At 37.6% G+C, this 15,995-nt stretch overlaps 1 protein-coding gene across 1 annotated transcript; it reads right to left on the bottom strand.

The window, feature by feature from the left end:
- Positions 1-3,328: 3,328 nt before the first annotated feature.
- Positions 3,329-15,681, bottom strand: LOC139744974 (uncharacterized). The gene is made up of 7 exons (XM_071655384.1): positions 15,509-15,681; positions 13,949-14,016; positions 13,039-13,226; positions 11,998-12,029; positions 9,738-10,061; positions 4,115-4,191; positions 3,329-3,408 (listed from the first exon to the last, which is right to left on the bottom strand). The coding sequence occupies exons 1-7, from the start codon at positions 15,651-15,653 to the stop codon at positions 3,340-3,342; spliced, it is 903 nt and encodes a 300-aa protein (XP_071511485.1). The 5' UTR covers positions 15,654-15,681; the 3' UTR covers positions 3,329-3,339.
- Between the last annotated feature and the right edge of the window lie 314 nt (positions 15,682-15,995).

Raw genomic sequence — 15,995 nt, 5'->3', positions numbered from 1 at the left:
AGTCTGTTGCACAGAAACTGGATCAACCAGCATTGTGCAGTGATACAATGTGGCTTAAAGATATGGATTCATTACACGCATGTTTTCCAAAGCATGTTAGATATAATTCTTTGAATAACCTTTAGCCTTAAGCTACCAGTCATCCAAAGAAATATTCAGCAGTAGCACAATGTCACAATCAACCAGTTGAGGATGGACTGATTTTGCTACAACACGCATTTCCCATAGACACCTGCCCGAGTATGCTCGGGACTCATCCTCAATGGGTTAAAGAAAAGGATCATCAAGAGTGTAAAGGAAACACAACATAATCATTTGCAGTCAAAGCTTAATAGTGACATAATAAAAGCACTACATTCATCTCAAGAAATGTGCAAGGCAGGAAATGTCTTCAGCAATCAGAGAACATGTAGGATTATTGGGTGAATAATCTTATGTCAATAACTCTACTATGACAAACAATGACCTGAAATTTGGTATAATCAATGGTCTCATCACGTGCTGTCTGTATCAATAACATTGTGTGGAAAATTTGGTTCTTGTCCAAAGGAGGTCTACTGTCTTATAGAGATTGAACAAACAAATCATTGACTTTTTTGACATTTGTTTAAAGTGAAAACATAATTCTCACGTGCCTGCCAAACTGTTCAATTTTGCTCGAATGTGTACGCTTACGTACAAGAAATGTGAGAACTAATGCCGAGATAACATGATTACAGATGGGTAATGATGAAAATTGTGAAATATCAACCAAAAAGGTGCACTGGATGTACTATAGTCTCAGAGCTTACCCAATCATGCTTGCTAGGTGATGTTTTACATTCAACTACATTGATTACAATATATTGCGCCATAGCGGTATCCATCACACATGAGAGTGAATTGCTTGCAGCTTGTTCTGCATACAATTCAATACTAATGCTTAGACATGGTTCGATCACCACATACTAGCAGCATTCCACCAACCCACTACTAAACTGAGAGGGCGCTTCAGGAATAAAAGTTGGTATAACGGCTTTTATCATTTCACACTTTTGATCCGAAAATACCACAAAACTATTGAATATTCTGGCAAATCGCCCTAGCAAGACAAGTTTCTTGATAGAGCTTCCCCATATACTGCAAGCAAATTCCAAATGGTGAAATATGAATTCTGCATCCGGCTAAGTACTATGTTTAAGTTTTATATTCCTATTCAGTACAATCCTTCTCTGATTTGAAGATAGCTGCACATCGCATTGATTTGCTCAATGATGACCTTCTTAACAGGATCCAAAGTGGCACTACTTTGCAACTGGCCAGTTAATGCTGAAAATATGCAAGATATTAGTGGTGTTGCCCGAAAATTAGCTCCACAACGTTACAATACAGTCTTGTGCTTTAAACTTGTCCTACATATTATGCGAGACCATTGGTCTGACTGGAAAAGTTGGCAAGAATCATTTTTAATACCTCATGATGAAAGGTGCACAATGCCAGATTCCAAGTAACTGTCCAATGATAAGACTAATTGCACAAGGTGTTGGCAATAAATAACAAACATATAAAACAAATCAGAACAAACAAAAACAAAACATAGCAGCAAAAGCATTAGCGGCTAGAAGACAATAGCAACTTGAACTTGTAGTCTAACATTCCATTTACACCAAGCACAGTCTGTTTCTTTAGTCACTTGTAACCCTCTTAAAATGGTCCCATCCTTAGTGTGAAATGGACAGAATCAGCAAAGATGATCCACTCTAAACCTTTTCCAAAACTCTTCGTGAGAGGTGATGCGGTCTGTGGTGTTTTCAGGCTCAGCATAAATGCAAAACAGTTTGGAAAATGTCATGTTTTGAGTCACGTTTGCGCACACAGGGTAGATTGTTGAACTGTACAGATTAGCCACCAGTCGTTCAAGACGGCTCTTCAGCTAATTCCAGGCGGCTTGAATTCTCGGCTGGTGCACATATGGGTATGAGTCAAGGAAGGGGGCTATCATGCGTATAGAACTCTACTAAAGACATTCATTATGCAAATATCTAAATGTTTCCAAGAGTTAAGTATGATGTAAATTTTAGAAACTTAAAAGATTTATTTTTTGAGTCCACGTTAGCTGTCCCAGACATTTTGTTCAACCCTCAAAAATGTTAGAGTCACTGTGTACAGCAACTTTCAAATTGACTTCCAACCTTTGAGAACTGATCCTCAAAATAAGATACTGTAATCCCCAAGCTCATCATTAACCTCTGTTGGGATACACGCACTTTGTGGATTCTTTAAGACAATGGCTGACTCAAATAGTCAGAATGGTTGATACATTACACTCTTCTCTGATATCGTCACAGTAGAGGGAATCATCCACTAGGAATTTAATCTTTACATAGACATTTGGGCATCAACGTCTTGGGCAAGAATTCTGATAAAATATTTGTGCGATGCTTGTTGAACTGAAAGCCATTTCTTTATACAGGTTTAGGGATAGATGTAGGCTTCTGACACACGACTATGAACCCTTCAAACTCTCAAGCACACTGCTGCTTCTGGGATGGAGCCATACAGGACTTCAGTATCTGAGGGCAGATTACTCTTTTAATGTTGACGTGTGATAAATAGATAAATAATAGATGCATGAATGAGGCTTTCAAACAAACTGAAAATATACAACATGAAATTGGCAAGGACAGGATACGATGTATATTCAGCAAAATAAATAACGGCAAGATCTTGCAAACTCTTAAGACACCACTGATATCACAAATTTCACCACATCGTGAAGTCTAAAGCATTATTACCCTGGTATCAAACAGTTTACTCATTTAATACTCCGCATTGCCCATGATAGCTATATTTCAAATACAGCTGTACAAATATTGGGGGAAAAAATCAGATGTAGCTTTCCGGGAAAACTTAACATTAATCATGTTCTAAATATGTGTCCGTCTCAATTGTTGCTGGTGACTACTTGCTTCTACTGCACCACAAAAAAAAAAAAAAACCACAAAAAACATAAAAGGCATGTATGCTATGTCACTGCGCAATATCATAATTACAGTCATACGAAAAACTGATAAGGAATTACACACCAGATCCAAAGTTGATTCGGACATCCAAAATGTAGCGATACACATACAGAATGACCTACGTGCAAGCATTCAAAAAACAGATTCATTACGGTTGAAGTGTTCATTTTTGTACATGTTGCTCCATTTACCCAAAATAAAAAGGAAAGAGTCAATCCCCTTGTTAGCACAGCACCGGAAAGGGACACATAAAGCTGGGGAGATCTTTCACTTTTGATGAACCTGCACCTGCTTACTCCGGCAAGATAAAAAGTTCGTTATCCCTCCCAAGGATGAATTACAACTCAGTATACCAAAAGTTCCGTTGAGGACATCGGGCACAGGCAAAGACTTCTGGTTCACAGTTCTGAAACAGGAAAGATCAGTCAAAGCAATTAATCAATCAATCAATCAATCAATCAATCAATCAATCAATAATTTTCTCATTGACTCATATCTAATGGACTTAATGTCGGAGTGAAGAGAGCAAATCTTGCTGTGGAGGAGGCAACAAGCCACAGCTGAATATATACAGACAAACATCTTTATTATCCTGCTTCTTTAAAGTCTCATTTACATTTACATATCTCACACATATTTTGGATCATATGAAATGCTCATAAACAGACAATGCGTAAACCTCACTGGCTTATATCAAACAGAAATGCAATTACAGGCTTTTTGCCAATAATATTTTGAATCTATTGTTAGTGCTGTCAAAAAAACCTCAATGTTTCTCTGCGTAAAAACACTCCATGTTTCTCTGCGTAAAAACAAAGGGAACAAATATAATACATATATAATATAATTATGTATACATGCATATATATATGTGCAACTCTCAACTTTCTGACACATGCAAAATTCTGATATTCTTTTATTCTACATTGTAGACATCATTATCATCATTATCAATATCATTATTACTATCATTAACATTATCATCATTATTTATCTATTCATGCACTGATCTACTCAAGTAGTTTGTATTCATCTTACGACGTATGCATATGTCTTTTTCTCTGCCTATTGGACGTTGCATGAATTGGGATACAAGTAAAGATGCTGCAAACCTTGCTCTTGATGTTCTCTACTTCAAGATGCTTGTGAAGACGGTAGCGCTCTTGCAGAGATCCCTTTGTGATGCAATCTAGGGGATAACAGAAAATTTTCAATCATCAGTTAAAGGTTGACTTGACTTCCACTACTGTCATCAAGCTGATTTCCTTTTTACATAAGTCTGCATCCTGATAAAAAAAAAGAAAAGTGTGTGTGTGTGTGTTGGGGGGGGGGGGGGGTGGGTGGGAGGAAGCTTTAGAATGTATAACAAAAAAAGTGCCAGAGATATGTTTCCTGATATGGATGGGATGTTTACTGAGAGAGAAAGATGTGCCAATATCTTATTCTTTACTACAAATCTGTGCTTGCAGGAACTTTTGCTGGTAAAATGAATGCTTTCAGGAGTGTCACATGAAGTCAGCTGGCTTCTTAACATTTAATTGTAATCTAATCCTAAATAAATTTTTATACATGCATTACTTCATATATTTGTGGTGTTACGGTATCTGCTACCCTGACAACCCATAAATATAAGAAACATGAAATAAAATCTCACTATATTATGTAAATCAATGCAAATGCTTCACATATAATAATTACAGATTAAAAATAGATATACAGTAAGATGTGTAGATCACAGATGACCTTTAGCATTATCAAGCATTCTGTCATATACATTTTACGCAAGAGTAATTGAATGTGTAAACGGATAAAACGGTTATTGCAGATGAAGAATTATATCATAGCACATTGAGGTTGTACCATTTTCTTGATGCAAGGCATATTGCCAACTTAAAAAAAAAAGAAGGAAAAATTAATCATCTGTATAGAATCATCTCAGCACTAAATGTTCCCATTACATACTATTGAGCATCATTAACACAAGTCATATTCTCCCATAACTTTTTACAGCATGTGCCATTATTTCTGCAAATGCCCGTTTCTTTTTCCATCGAAGAGCGTCAGCTTACAAATGGTTTCACCATGTCAGCATGTGAATGCACACAAACACTGAACTCTTAAATTTGCCTATGATTAAAAGTGCATTTCCATCAGCACATTTCTCACAGAACACAAAATACATCCTTAATACTGTATACGCCGAATATTTTGCGAGGTTTTTATTTTCGCAAATTTTGTGAGTCGGGTGCTTTTTGCGAAATTAGAGACAATAATGACTCTGATCCCAATATGAATGTGACGCAATTTCTCCATTCAGTACTGCACTCCACAATCGCGAATTTAACCACTAGCGAAATCGTCGGGAAGTCCCGATTCGCAAAAATTTAGTCTCGCTAAATATATGGCGTATACAGTACTTACGACATGCATAAATTGGAGCAGGAGGAAAGTATATTTATTTCCATTGTCATGGAAATGTGTATAGTGTATATATAAGAGTGTATGAAGAGTTAGATCACAGAAATGTGAAGCACTACTTTCAAACAATTTGAAGTAAGTTCATCATCATATAAAGCAAAATAAATCCTTCTCAATGATACCTCACTTGATACATAACAAGGAATATTCTTGAAGTTACTGTGTATGATATCAAGTATCCCACATATTCTTCTTTGTTTATTTTCATCATTTTTTTGTTGCAGTTTTTATCATAATCATCTCAAACTTACAAGTATGTGGTTAACTCATTTTGTGATCACACTCTTCATATAATTATTATGGTCAAGTGGTGGCTGGCATTGACTGAGGTAAATCCCCCACATAAAAAATCCCAGAATGTTGGCATGTGCTATCAAAGAAAGCCATAAAAAAGAGCAATCAAAATGACAGTCTCATTAACTCCGTATCAAAATCCTCTTGAATAAGAGTTCACAATATGTATCAAGCCAAAGCTGAACTAGAAATCTGGTTATACCCCCGTCAAACAACATTTCATAAGCTTTGGTCAAAACAACATTTGATAAGCTTTGGTCAAAAAACTGAGGAAGTAGTTAAATCCGCAAGATCTTTCCTTGATCTTCTGCCATTAATATGCCGTTACCATGGCAACGTACTTTCGGGTACTGTCGAAAAATGCGTCTTGCACATCTACAACCAAAGGCACACGTCTTTACCAAGTTTCATGGAAATTGGGCAAAAACTGAGGAAGTAGTTTGCAACACAAAATTTTCCATCATTTTGGCTCATAATATGTGAGCTGTTACCATGGCAACATACTTTTTGTCACTGTCAAGAAATGTGTCATGCTGACCTATATCCTAAGACATACATTCGATATGAATTCCATGAGAATTGGAAGAACACTGATGAAGCAGTTTTGCCATGAAGCATTTTGCCCTATATTTTACCAATAACATGCCGTTACCATGGCAACGCACTTTTTGCCACTGCGGAAATATGTGTCTTGCACATTAACATATTCAGATGAACATCTGTACCTAATTTCATAAAAATTGATCAAAAACTGTGGGAGGAGTTCGCGACGCAAGATTTGTACCCATTTTTGCACATAATATGCCGTTACCATGGCAACGTACTTTTGGGTACTGTCAAAAAATACGTCTTGCACATCTACAACCCAAGGCACACATCTGTGCCAAGTTTTATGGGAATCGGTTGAAAACTGAGGAAGTAGTTCGCGACGCAAGATTTGTACCCATTTTTGCCCATAATATGCCGTTACCATGGCAACGTACTTTCGGGTACTGTCGAAAAATGCGTCTTGCACATCTACAACCAAAGGCACACGTCTTTACCAAGTTTCATGGAAATTGGGCAAAAACTGAGGAAGTAGTTTGCAACACAAAATTTTCCATCATTTTGGCTCATAATATGTGAGCTGTTACCATGGCAACATACTTTTTGTCACTGTCAAGAAATGTGTCATGCTGACCTATATCCTAAGACATACATTCAATATGAATTCCATGAGAATTGGAAGAACACTGATGAAGCAGTTTTGCCATGAAGCATTTTGCCCTATATTTTACCAATAACATGCCGTTACCTTGGCAACACACTTTTTGCCACTGCGGAAATATGTGTCTTGCACATTAACATATTCAGATGAACATCTGTACCTAATTTCATAAAAATTGATCAAAAACTGTGGGAGGAGTTCGCGACGCAAGATTTGTACCCATTTTTGCACATAATATGCCGTTACCATGGCAACGTACTTTTGGGTACTGTCAAAAAATACGTCTTGCACATCTACAACCCAAGGCACACATCTGTGCCAAGTTTTATGGGAATCGGTTGAAAACTGAGGAAGTAGTTCGCGACGCAAGATTTGTACCCATTTTTGCCCATAATATGCCGTTACCATGGCAACATACTTTCGGGTACTGTCGAAAAATGCGTCTTGCACATCTACAACCAAAGGCACACGTCTTTACCAAGTTTCATGGAAATTGGGCAAAAACTGAGGAAGTAGTTTGCAACACAAAATTTTCCATCATTTTGGCTCATAATATGTGAGCTGTTACCATGGCAACATACTTTTTGTCACTGTCAAGAAATGTGTCATGCTGACCTATATCCTAAGACATACATTCAATATGAATTCCATGAGAATTGGAAGAACACTGATGAAGCAGTTTTGCCATGAAGCATTTTGCCCTATATTTTACCAATAACATGCCGTTACCTTGGCAACGCACTTTTTGCCACTGCGGAAAGATGAACATCTGTACCTAATTTCATAAAAATTGATCAAAAACTGTGGGAGGAGTTCGCGACGCAAGATTTGTACCCATTTTTGCGGGTACTGTCGAAAAATACGTCTTGCACATTTACAACCCAAGGCACACATCTGTGCCAAGTTTTATGGGAATCGGTTGAAAACTGAGGAAGTAGTTCGCGACGCAAGATTTGTACCCATTTTTGCCCATAATATGCCGTTACCATGGCAACGTACTTTTGGGTACTGTCAAAAAATACGTCTTGCACATCTACAACCCAAGGCACACATCTGTGCCAAGTTTTATGGGAATCGGTTGAAAACTGAGGAAGTAGTTCGCGACGCAAGATTTGCAACGGACCGACCGCCCGACCGACCGCCCGCCCGACCGCCCGACCGCCCGACCGACCGCCCGACCGCCCGCCCGACCGCCCGCCCGACCGCCCGACCGACCGTCCGCTGATTCCTATATACCCGCTTCAAACTTTGTTTGGCGGGGGTATAAAAATAAGCAGCACTGAGACATTGAATGAGTTTTTGCTGCACCATTCGAGTGAACAATAGGGAGCTTTAGATTTTCGCAACGGGGATATTCAGAGGAAAAAAAAAAATGTTCTGAGCATGCACAGAAGCGCGCGTCAAGTCGATCTATTTTTAGCTTGCGTCGTCTGAGTTTTTCACTACGCGTTCTGGGCTATTTTTACGTCCGCACAATTTGCGATGTAAAGAACTACTTCATGCACTGATCATATGGGCGCGCCATTTTATTTTTCATACGTTGCATCCCAGCGTAATCTAAAGCTGTATTTCAGCACGACGCAGGGGAGGGGAGAACGTCCAGCTCAAGCGTCGTCTCAAGCGTCGTAATAGAGTCCTCCCTCATATGTACACTGTGAAACTTGATGTAAACACATATCTCCCTTTCTCTCTCTTTCTCTCTGTCCCATCCCCTCCCCCCCCCCCCCCCCCCCACACACACACACAGTCACTGCCTGTAGAGGAGCACACAGAGACATGGTCTGAGATGTACTGTAAAAGTGGAAATTTTCGCAGTGTTGAAATTTTCGCGCATTTCGCGCAACCAGAAACTAGCGCGAAAATAAAAGCCCGCGAATATTTTCGCTTGCCATATGTTCCTGTGCGAGAGACGTCTTGATTCCGCGGAATCAAATACATGCGAAACTCTTCTGACCCGGCCTAGCGCGAAAAATTAGTCGCGCGAAAATATCCACTTTTACAGTAAGTGAGGAATGTGACTCCCTACCACTCACACTGATACAAATGTATGAGTAGAAGTTGCAAGTGCTCAATGTTACTGCCAGCACAATGTCACCCAACATGTCCTAGTGCCAAACAGCAAATGTTTAGATTGTGCAATAGGCAAAATCTACTTCTGACTGGTTACAAAATGATCATTCTGAAAAGAATAAAAAAAAAAAGCCTAAAGATTTAGTGAAGGACAATGAACTAAATTCAGCCACGGTAGGGTCCAATTAATTAAGAGTTGAAGAGTAGCATTTTAAAAATTTCGTCAAATTGAATTCCCACTGAACATCAGGGGTATTTCTGCTAAAGTGGTACATGGAAATTTTGAAGAAAAAAAAAAGATAGGTCTGAAAAATCTGCAAAAAGTGAATCTTACTGAGTGTGATTGTAATTTTTCCAATACTAGCCAATGTCCAAGCCACTGTGCACTTTGAAATTACAAGAATGAATGCATTTAAACACATGCAAAATATGTAAAATTTGTGTACACCGGTATGTATACAATATCTTATTTATTGATATACAGAAAGTTATGATATAATATATACACATCATGACCATAAAACTTATGCTTTTAGATATACATGTGAATGTGTGTACACAATATAGTAGAATGCACCCTGTATGTCTTTCATTCATATTTGTGCTATACTAAAGTCAAAGCTTGAAGCAGGCAGAAAACCAAAAGTCAATCTTTCCAAGTGATGGGATTAAACAGTCACACTCACTTCTAATCGCAATGGGTGTGGTCGCCACGGCGGTCTGGTTGCGGCCACTGACGTCCATCGTCGCGCGGCACGTGAAGTTGGTGCTGCTCTTCGCAATCACGGTATGGACAGTGATCAGGCTAAGCTTGTCAGTGAGCGTGTTGAAGAGCAGGTCCCGCGTGATGAGGTGTCCCATGTTGTCGATGGGTGCGTTGCCGTCCCTCGTCCATTCCAGGTTGACCTCCCCCGGGGAGCACAGTGGGCTCACCTGGGCGTGGCAGTACAGCAGGACGTGGTCATTCTCGCAGGCTGTGATCGTCTCGCTCGGGCTGATGCTCACGTGGACTGAATAGACACACAAAAACAAACAAACAAAAAATAGAAAAAGGGGTAAAAAATAAGAAAAGAAAGATTAGATGGGGTGGATTAAAGCAATCAGAGCATCTGCATCTTACCAACTAGCTGATCATATATACATACAGTGTAATGGATGAATACACATATTTTCCACCAAGCAAATAATTCAATATCACTTCTATTTGGAAAATCTCTAGAAATATTAATCTTTGCTTTTGACAGTTTTATGTCTCAATTTTGAGATAGCTGAATCTTCTTTTCTTCAATGAACTACACTGCAAGGAATAAATAGATGTACACTCAGCAATAAAAGAAAGTAAACACTCTTTCAAGTTTATATTACTCATAGAATTTTTGGTGAAATGTTAACGTATCATATACCATATGAAAGGTAATTTAATTGGCTATCAACTTGATAAGTCAATACAAAGGGAAACTTTACGCATGGGTGAACACCTTTGTTTTTCTCTTCCAAGGCACAAAAGTGAAAATTGCAAAAATGATCAAGTTGTCATTCATGTGTAAATGCTCTTCCGTGCAACAATAAGAACAAAAGACAAATTTGACACAATAATGAACATGGATTCAGTTGCAAAAATATACCTATGATCTCTATAAATTCTTTAAAGCCAAAAAGATCAATAAAGGCTAAAAATGATGGAGGAAAATGAAGAATGTTCTGTCAAATCCAAATTCACATGAAATGAGAGAATAAGCAACATTAGCAGAAATGGTAGAATTTTGAATTGAATATTCAAATTGGGAAAATTGTAAATCATATTTGGTTCTTGAATTTGTCTTATGAATTCTTAAATTACTAAATTGAATGAATGAAATAAAGATATTCTGTTCATTTAATCATCTTCGTGCCCTTACTCCCTATGTCACTTGAAGTTTGAGTTCTGTAAAAATTCCGCCCTGAAGTTTCCTAGTTTTATTTTGTTTGAGGTTATAAAGAGATTAAGAGAATACAAACTTATTTTTGCCATTTCTTTGTGTCTCTCATTGTATTAAACTGGTTTTTGTTATCATTGATGTCTTAAAGGGCATTTGCAAATGAAAGACGATATGTCAATTTCTGCAATTTTTACTTTTGTGCTTTGGAGGATAAAAACAAATGTGTTCACTCATGCGTAAAGTTTCCTTTTATATTGACCTACTAGATTGATAGCCAATTAAATTACCTTTAATATGGTATAAAATATATTGATTTTCATGAAAATCTTCTATGAAAAATTTGAACTCGAAAAAGTGTTACCTTTCTTTTTTTGCTGAGTGTAGATAATAAGTGAGTGGATGACTAAATGGAAACAAAGAAGAATATGCAATTCACAAATGTATACACACATCATGACATGTACTGATAGAAATTACCTCAATAATCATCCCCACGGTACCACAGTGCTTGTTGATGAAGTTGTATTTCAAAAACTATGGATATCTTTTCATGAAGAGGAATTAATTGCAATTTAACTGTGAGATTTTGCTGACATGCAGAGAGTTCAAAAAGGGTCAAAAGAAAATTGTGAAGACCATGTACATTTTATCTGTACGCTTATTTTCCCAGTTCAATACTTAAGTATCATTTTGGTGATATGATTTCACACACCTTATTAGCAATAACCTTGCTATTTTTTTTTTTAATATGAAGATATCGTGTGCATCATCACAATGAAAAGAAAAATCATTTCATAATGTCATGACAGAAATGCAACACTGTACCATGTTTTGCCTGCAGCCCCTCCCCCATTCTCTTCAATATGCAGTCTCTTGCAAGGCAGTGGCCACTCATTTGATATTTGAGATACCTTGGTTCAACGAGGTTTACCCCATTGCCTACCAGAAGCTCGTAGGCCCCCCTGAAAACTGTATTGGGAATATCAGAATCTCACTGGGAACGGGTTAATGCCATCACACTACTCACCATCTGAAGGGTTTGAAGCACACGACGTCTCACTGTGGGAAATAAAAGCAGCGATGTGAAATACATGAGATTCACAAATTGTATGCCTCCTTCTTTGGACAACAAAATGGTGGGTATTTTCTCCATAGGATGTAATCAAACATGAGGACATCTACTCTATTCATCTCCATGAGAGGACTACTGAATGCCACTGTTCTGCAAGTATAAGTACATGGTATGATAGTCAATAGTTTCATTCTTCTCCTTATTGTTACTCATTTTTAAGAGTGACCACGAAAGAAACCCAGTTAGTGTTCATCTGAGAACTATGAAAAAAAACCTAAAGAAAATCATAGATATAAATGCCGAGAAATCTGCAAATCAAGGTAAAATGAATGAAAAACTAAAAAATTATCATATTTCTTTAAAACTTGAAAATTTTACACATTAACTACATTTAGTTCACACATCAGAGTATAATGTTTGAAAAATTGTGAACTTTTTGGTCTCATAAAGCACATCACTGCAGTATTTTAAATTGACCTGCTGTATTTCAATACTCAGTCTCTAGCGTGCATGAATGCCTCTGAAATTCACACTGATTTTCTCCAAGCTTTTTCAAAGCCAAATTCTGAGTGACATTCTTGAAATATAAATTGGACAAAATATTATTAATTACATGCATCAAAGAAGACTAACAGCCAGAAAAACTTAATAATATTAGAGTGAAGGAACTCAATGTCTGACAACTTCATCACACGTTTGCAATGGCAGCTCACACCTATAAAGATTTCTTGCACTGTGCAAACATGAGTGTCTCAACATGCTTGCGGTGTATGATTACAATTTTGCCTATGGCAACATTCAACAAAACAACTTACAGCGATAGCTCTAAGATATATGAAAACATAATGGAAGTGTGAACAAATATTTCAATACTATTCACGAGAAAGTCATTTTCACATTACATCAATATCACTTTTTCTTCATATTCATAACAAAAACAAGGAAAAGGGAGTCAGTGAAAGTGTCCAAATGTGATGATTTTTCCTCCTTGCTTACCCATTCTTCTTGCAGCAGTTGCCCTCCCAATGGCAGTAGCCGCGGAGATACTCCTCACACACCTGACGGCAATCCGTGGCACAGTTCTGCAGGGGTACGTTGAAGATCTTGTTGTCAGAGATGGCCAGCAGATGACGATCAGACCCCGCCCCCGATAGCTCCAGACCGACCAGGGGCCTCTTGTCATCCTAATCACAGAAACAAACCGAAATGAATGAAGAAAAATATGCATAGATGCATGTACATTACATAATCCATTTCTTAATCATTCAATCCACTGTCCTACTTGAGACAAATTTGCCAATTTGACAGACACAGTTCCTTTAGTTTTCTAAAAGGCATTGCCAAGTCATGATTCAGTTATAAAATTATAATTACATATGAATGACACATGGTTCTAATGGTAAGGAAAACTGTTTTACTTTAAAACATTGGTAATGAATAGTTATAAACTATGATAAACAGACACAATACCAAACCACAGAAATGAGGTGGCTTTATAGGATTCAGTTTGGTTAAAGTGAAGGAAAAGTTTCTCGTCCTCACATACATCAGATTTGGTGGCAGCATATTTAAAAAAAAAATACTATTAACTATTTTTCAAAAGGCTGATGATAATATCAACAGGCTGTGGAAAATATCTAACATTTATTCATCTTGTCCCCTCTTGTGACCCTTTTGAGTTAACACATCAAGTATTAAAAACACTTATTATTTGGGGGCTGCAGAAAAAATATCAGAAATTCATCTGCCAACTGTAACGCCCCATTCTTATTTTACACATAGCAGTGGAATCTCCTCAAGTGATATGTTGACTTTAAAAAAAAATAGTGACAACATATAAATGCCCTCAGTATTTTTTCTTTTTGTGTGTGTGTGTTTAACAAGAACAACACCAACTTGTACTTACAGTGACAAATATCTCAAATGCTTTGAATTCTGTTCCATCCTGATATGCTTTGAGTATGCTGCCAGTGGCTATGGAGTGAACAATGACAATTAAAAATAATCAACATAAAAACATATCATTCATATTTTTCATAAGTCATTGAATGACATTAATAATACCTGTCACAAAGTTTGTTTTTTTTTCCTGTTTGCTCACAGGAGAAGAGAAGAAAATGTTGCAATATTTCCCAAGTAATTTACACTACAGATGAAGAATCCTGTGCCAAGTGGTACAATGATAGAACAGTTGCACCAAAAATGCATAAATATGTAGTAAGTTTCAAGATAACTTGAGCCACTTCCGAGATATGGAGGAAAAAGTTAGTTCAGCACTTTCCCTTGATCTTTGACCTTTTGACCTTTGAGGCAAAAAAAGAAAAAGAAAAAAAAAGAAGAAAGTTTCCAGAGAATCTCTATTAGGTTATACATGCATACACCAAGTGTTAAAAAAAAAAAAATCCTGCTGGCATTGCATAAATATGAGGGAAATAGTAAAATTTTGAAGTGTTACCCTTGACCTCTGACCCCTGACCTTTGACCCCATGAACCCTAAATTCTCTAGATAATCACTGCCAGTCAGTACATATAATGTTCCATGAAGATACCTTGAACAATTTCCAAGGTATAGAAAAAAAAGTGAAGTTTCAATATTTTTACTTGACCTTTTGACCTTTGACCTCGTGACCCCAAACCTTCACCAGAGAATCTTAATCGGGTAATACATGCATACACTAAGTTTCAAGAAAATATCTTCAGGCATTGCATAAATATGGTGGATATAGTGAAATTTTATGTATTTGACCTTGACCTTTTGACCTTTGACCTTAAGCATGTGCACCCAAAAGTTGATAGGCACAACTTCACCCCCTAATACACATACATGCCAAGTTTCATTAGGATACCTCAAAAGTTTTTTTAGTTACGCTGTCCACAAAATTCATTATGGACGGACGGAAGGACGGACGGACAACCCAAAAACATAATGCCTCCGGCACCACTTCGTGGCGGAGGCATAAAAACTGTATGTGTGACAGGTGACACATGACAGACAATGCATGACGGATGCTGGATGAATGATCACAATAGCTCACTTCAGCCTTTGCTCAGGTGAGCTGACAGGCTATCACAGACATTAAAAACCTGGCCAGTAGGTAAACATAGCAGAAAAAAAAGTCTGATTTGATGTTCAGTTGCAGTTGAGGATGTTGGAGATATGTTGTGCAAACACAACAAATTAGTTCACACCATAGCAGCATGCTTTAGGAAAGAAAAAAACACACACACAATGAAAATGCTTTCTATTTCAACATATTCTTTGACTTGGAAATTCTGCTTTGAGGAAGTGGAGATACAAATTTCAAAAGTTCCAAGCAAACATCAAATTTCTTGTTGTTGCAAAGCCACTTTACTATTGCAGCTTACACGGCATGAATGTATGGTGTAATGAATCACATTATCCATGTGTGTCCTCATTTTGTGCTAAAAATGGGAGAAAAGATCATGATTTGATATGAATCCATACCTGTTGCAATGTAGAAGATGTCCATGTCTGTAGTGAAATCAATGACAATTGCCGAGAATCGGAGCTGACTTGCTGTGAGAATTGGTCGGTGCACCTGGCCGGGGAGACTGTCGTAAATGTTGACATTCGTGATGGCCTGATTCATGAGAGGGAACTGCTCAAAAAAGCTCTTTCTTCGGGACGGGTTAGAGCACTGTGGAAAAGGAGCAAAGAAACATACTTGGTGAAAGAAAATAGTCATGATATTTACATGGCTATGCTATGATCAATGATAGGCAAATTTAAATCAATAGCTAATAACTACAAGCTACATTCACATGGCACTTATCACCATTAATAACAGGATTCATAGTTAGTGGACAACCTGCCTGATCATGATCGGTGATAGGCAAATTGGCTAGTAACTACGAGTTACATTCACATGGCGCTTTATCATCAACAGCAGGATTTGTAGTTTGGGGACAACCTGCCTCAATGATAAATAATG

The sequence above is a fragment of the Diadema antillarum genome, unplaced genomic scaffold, assembly GCF_040938485.1.
Source record: "Diadema antillarum isolate AM-2024a unplaced genomic scaffold, OU_Dant_1.0 seq00001224_RagTag, whole genome shotgun sequence".
Lineage (NCBI taxonomy): Eukaryota > Metazoa > Echinodermata > Echinoidea > Diadematoida > Diadematidae > Diadema > Diadema antillarum.
This window is presented reverse-complemented; position numbering and strand designations above follow the sequence as displayed.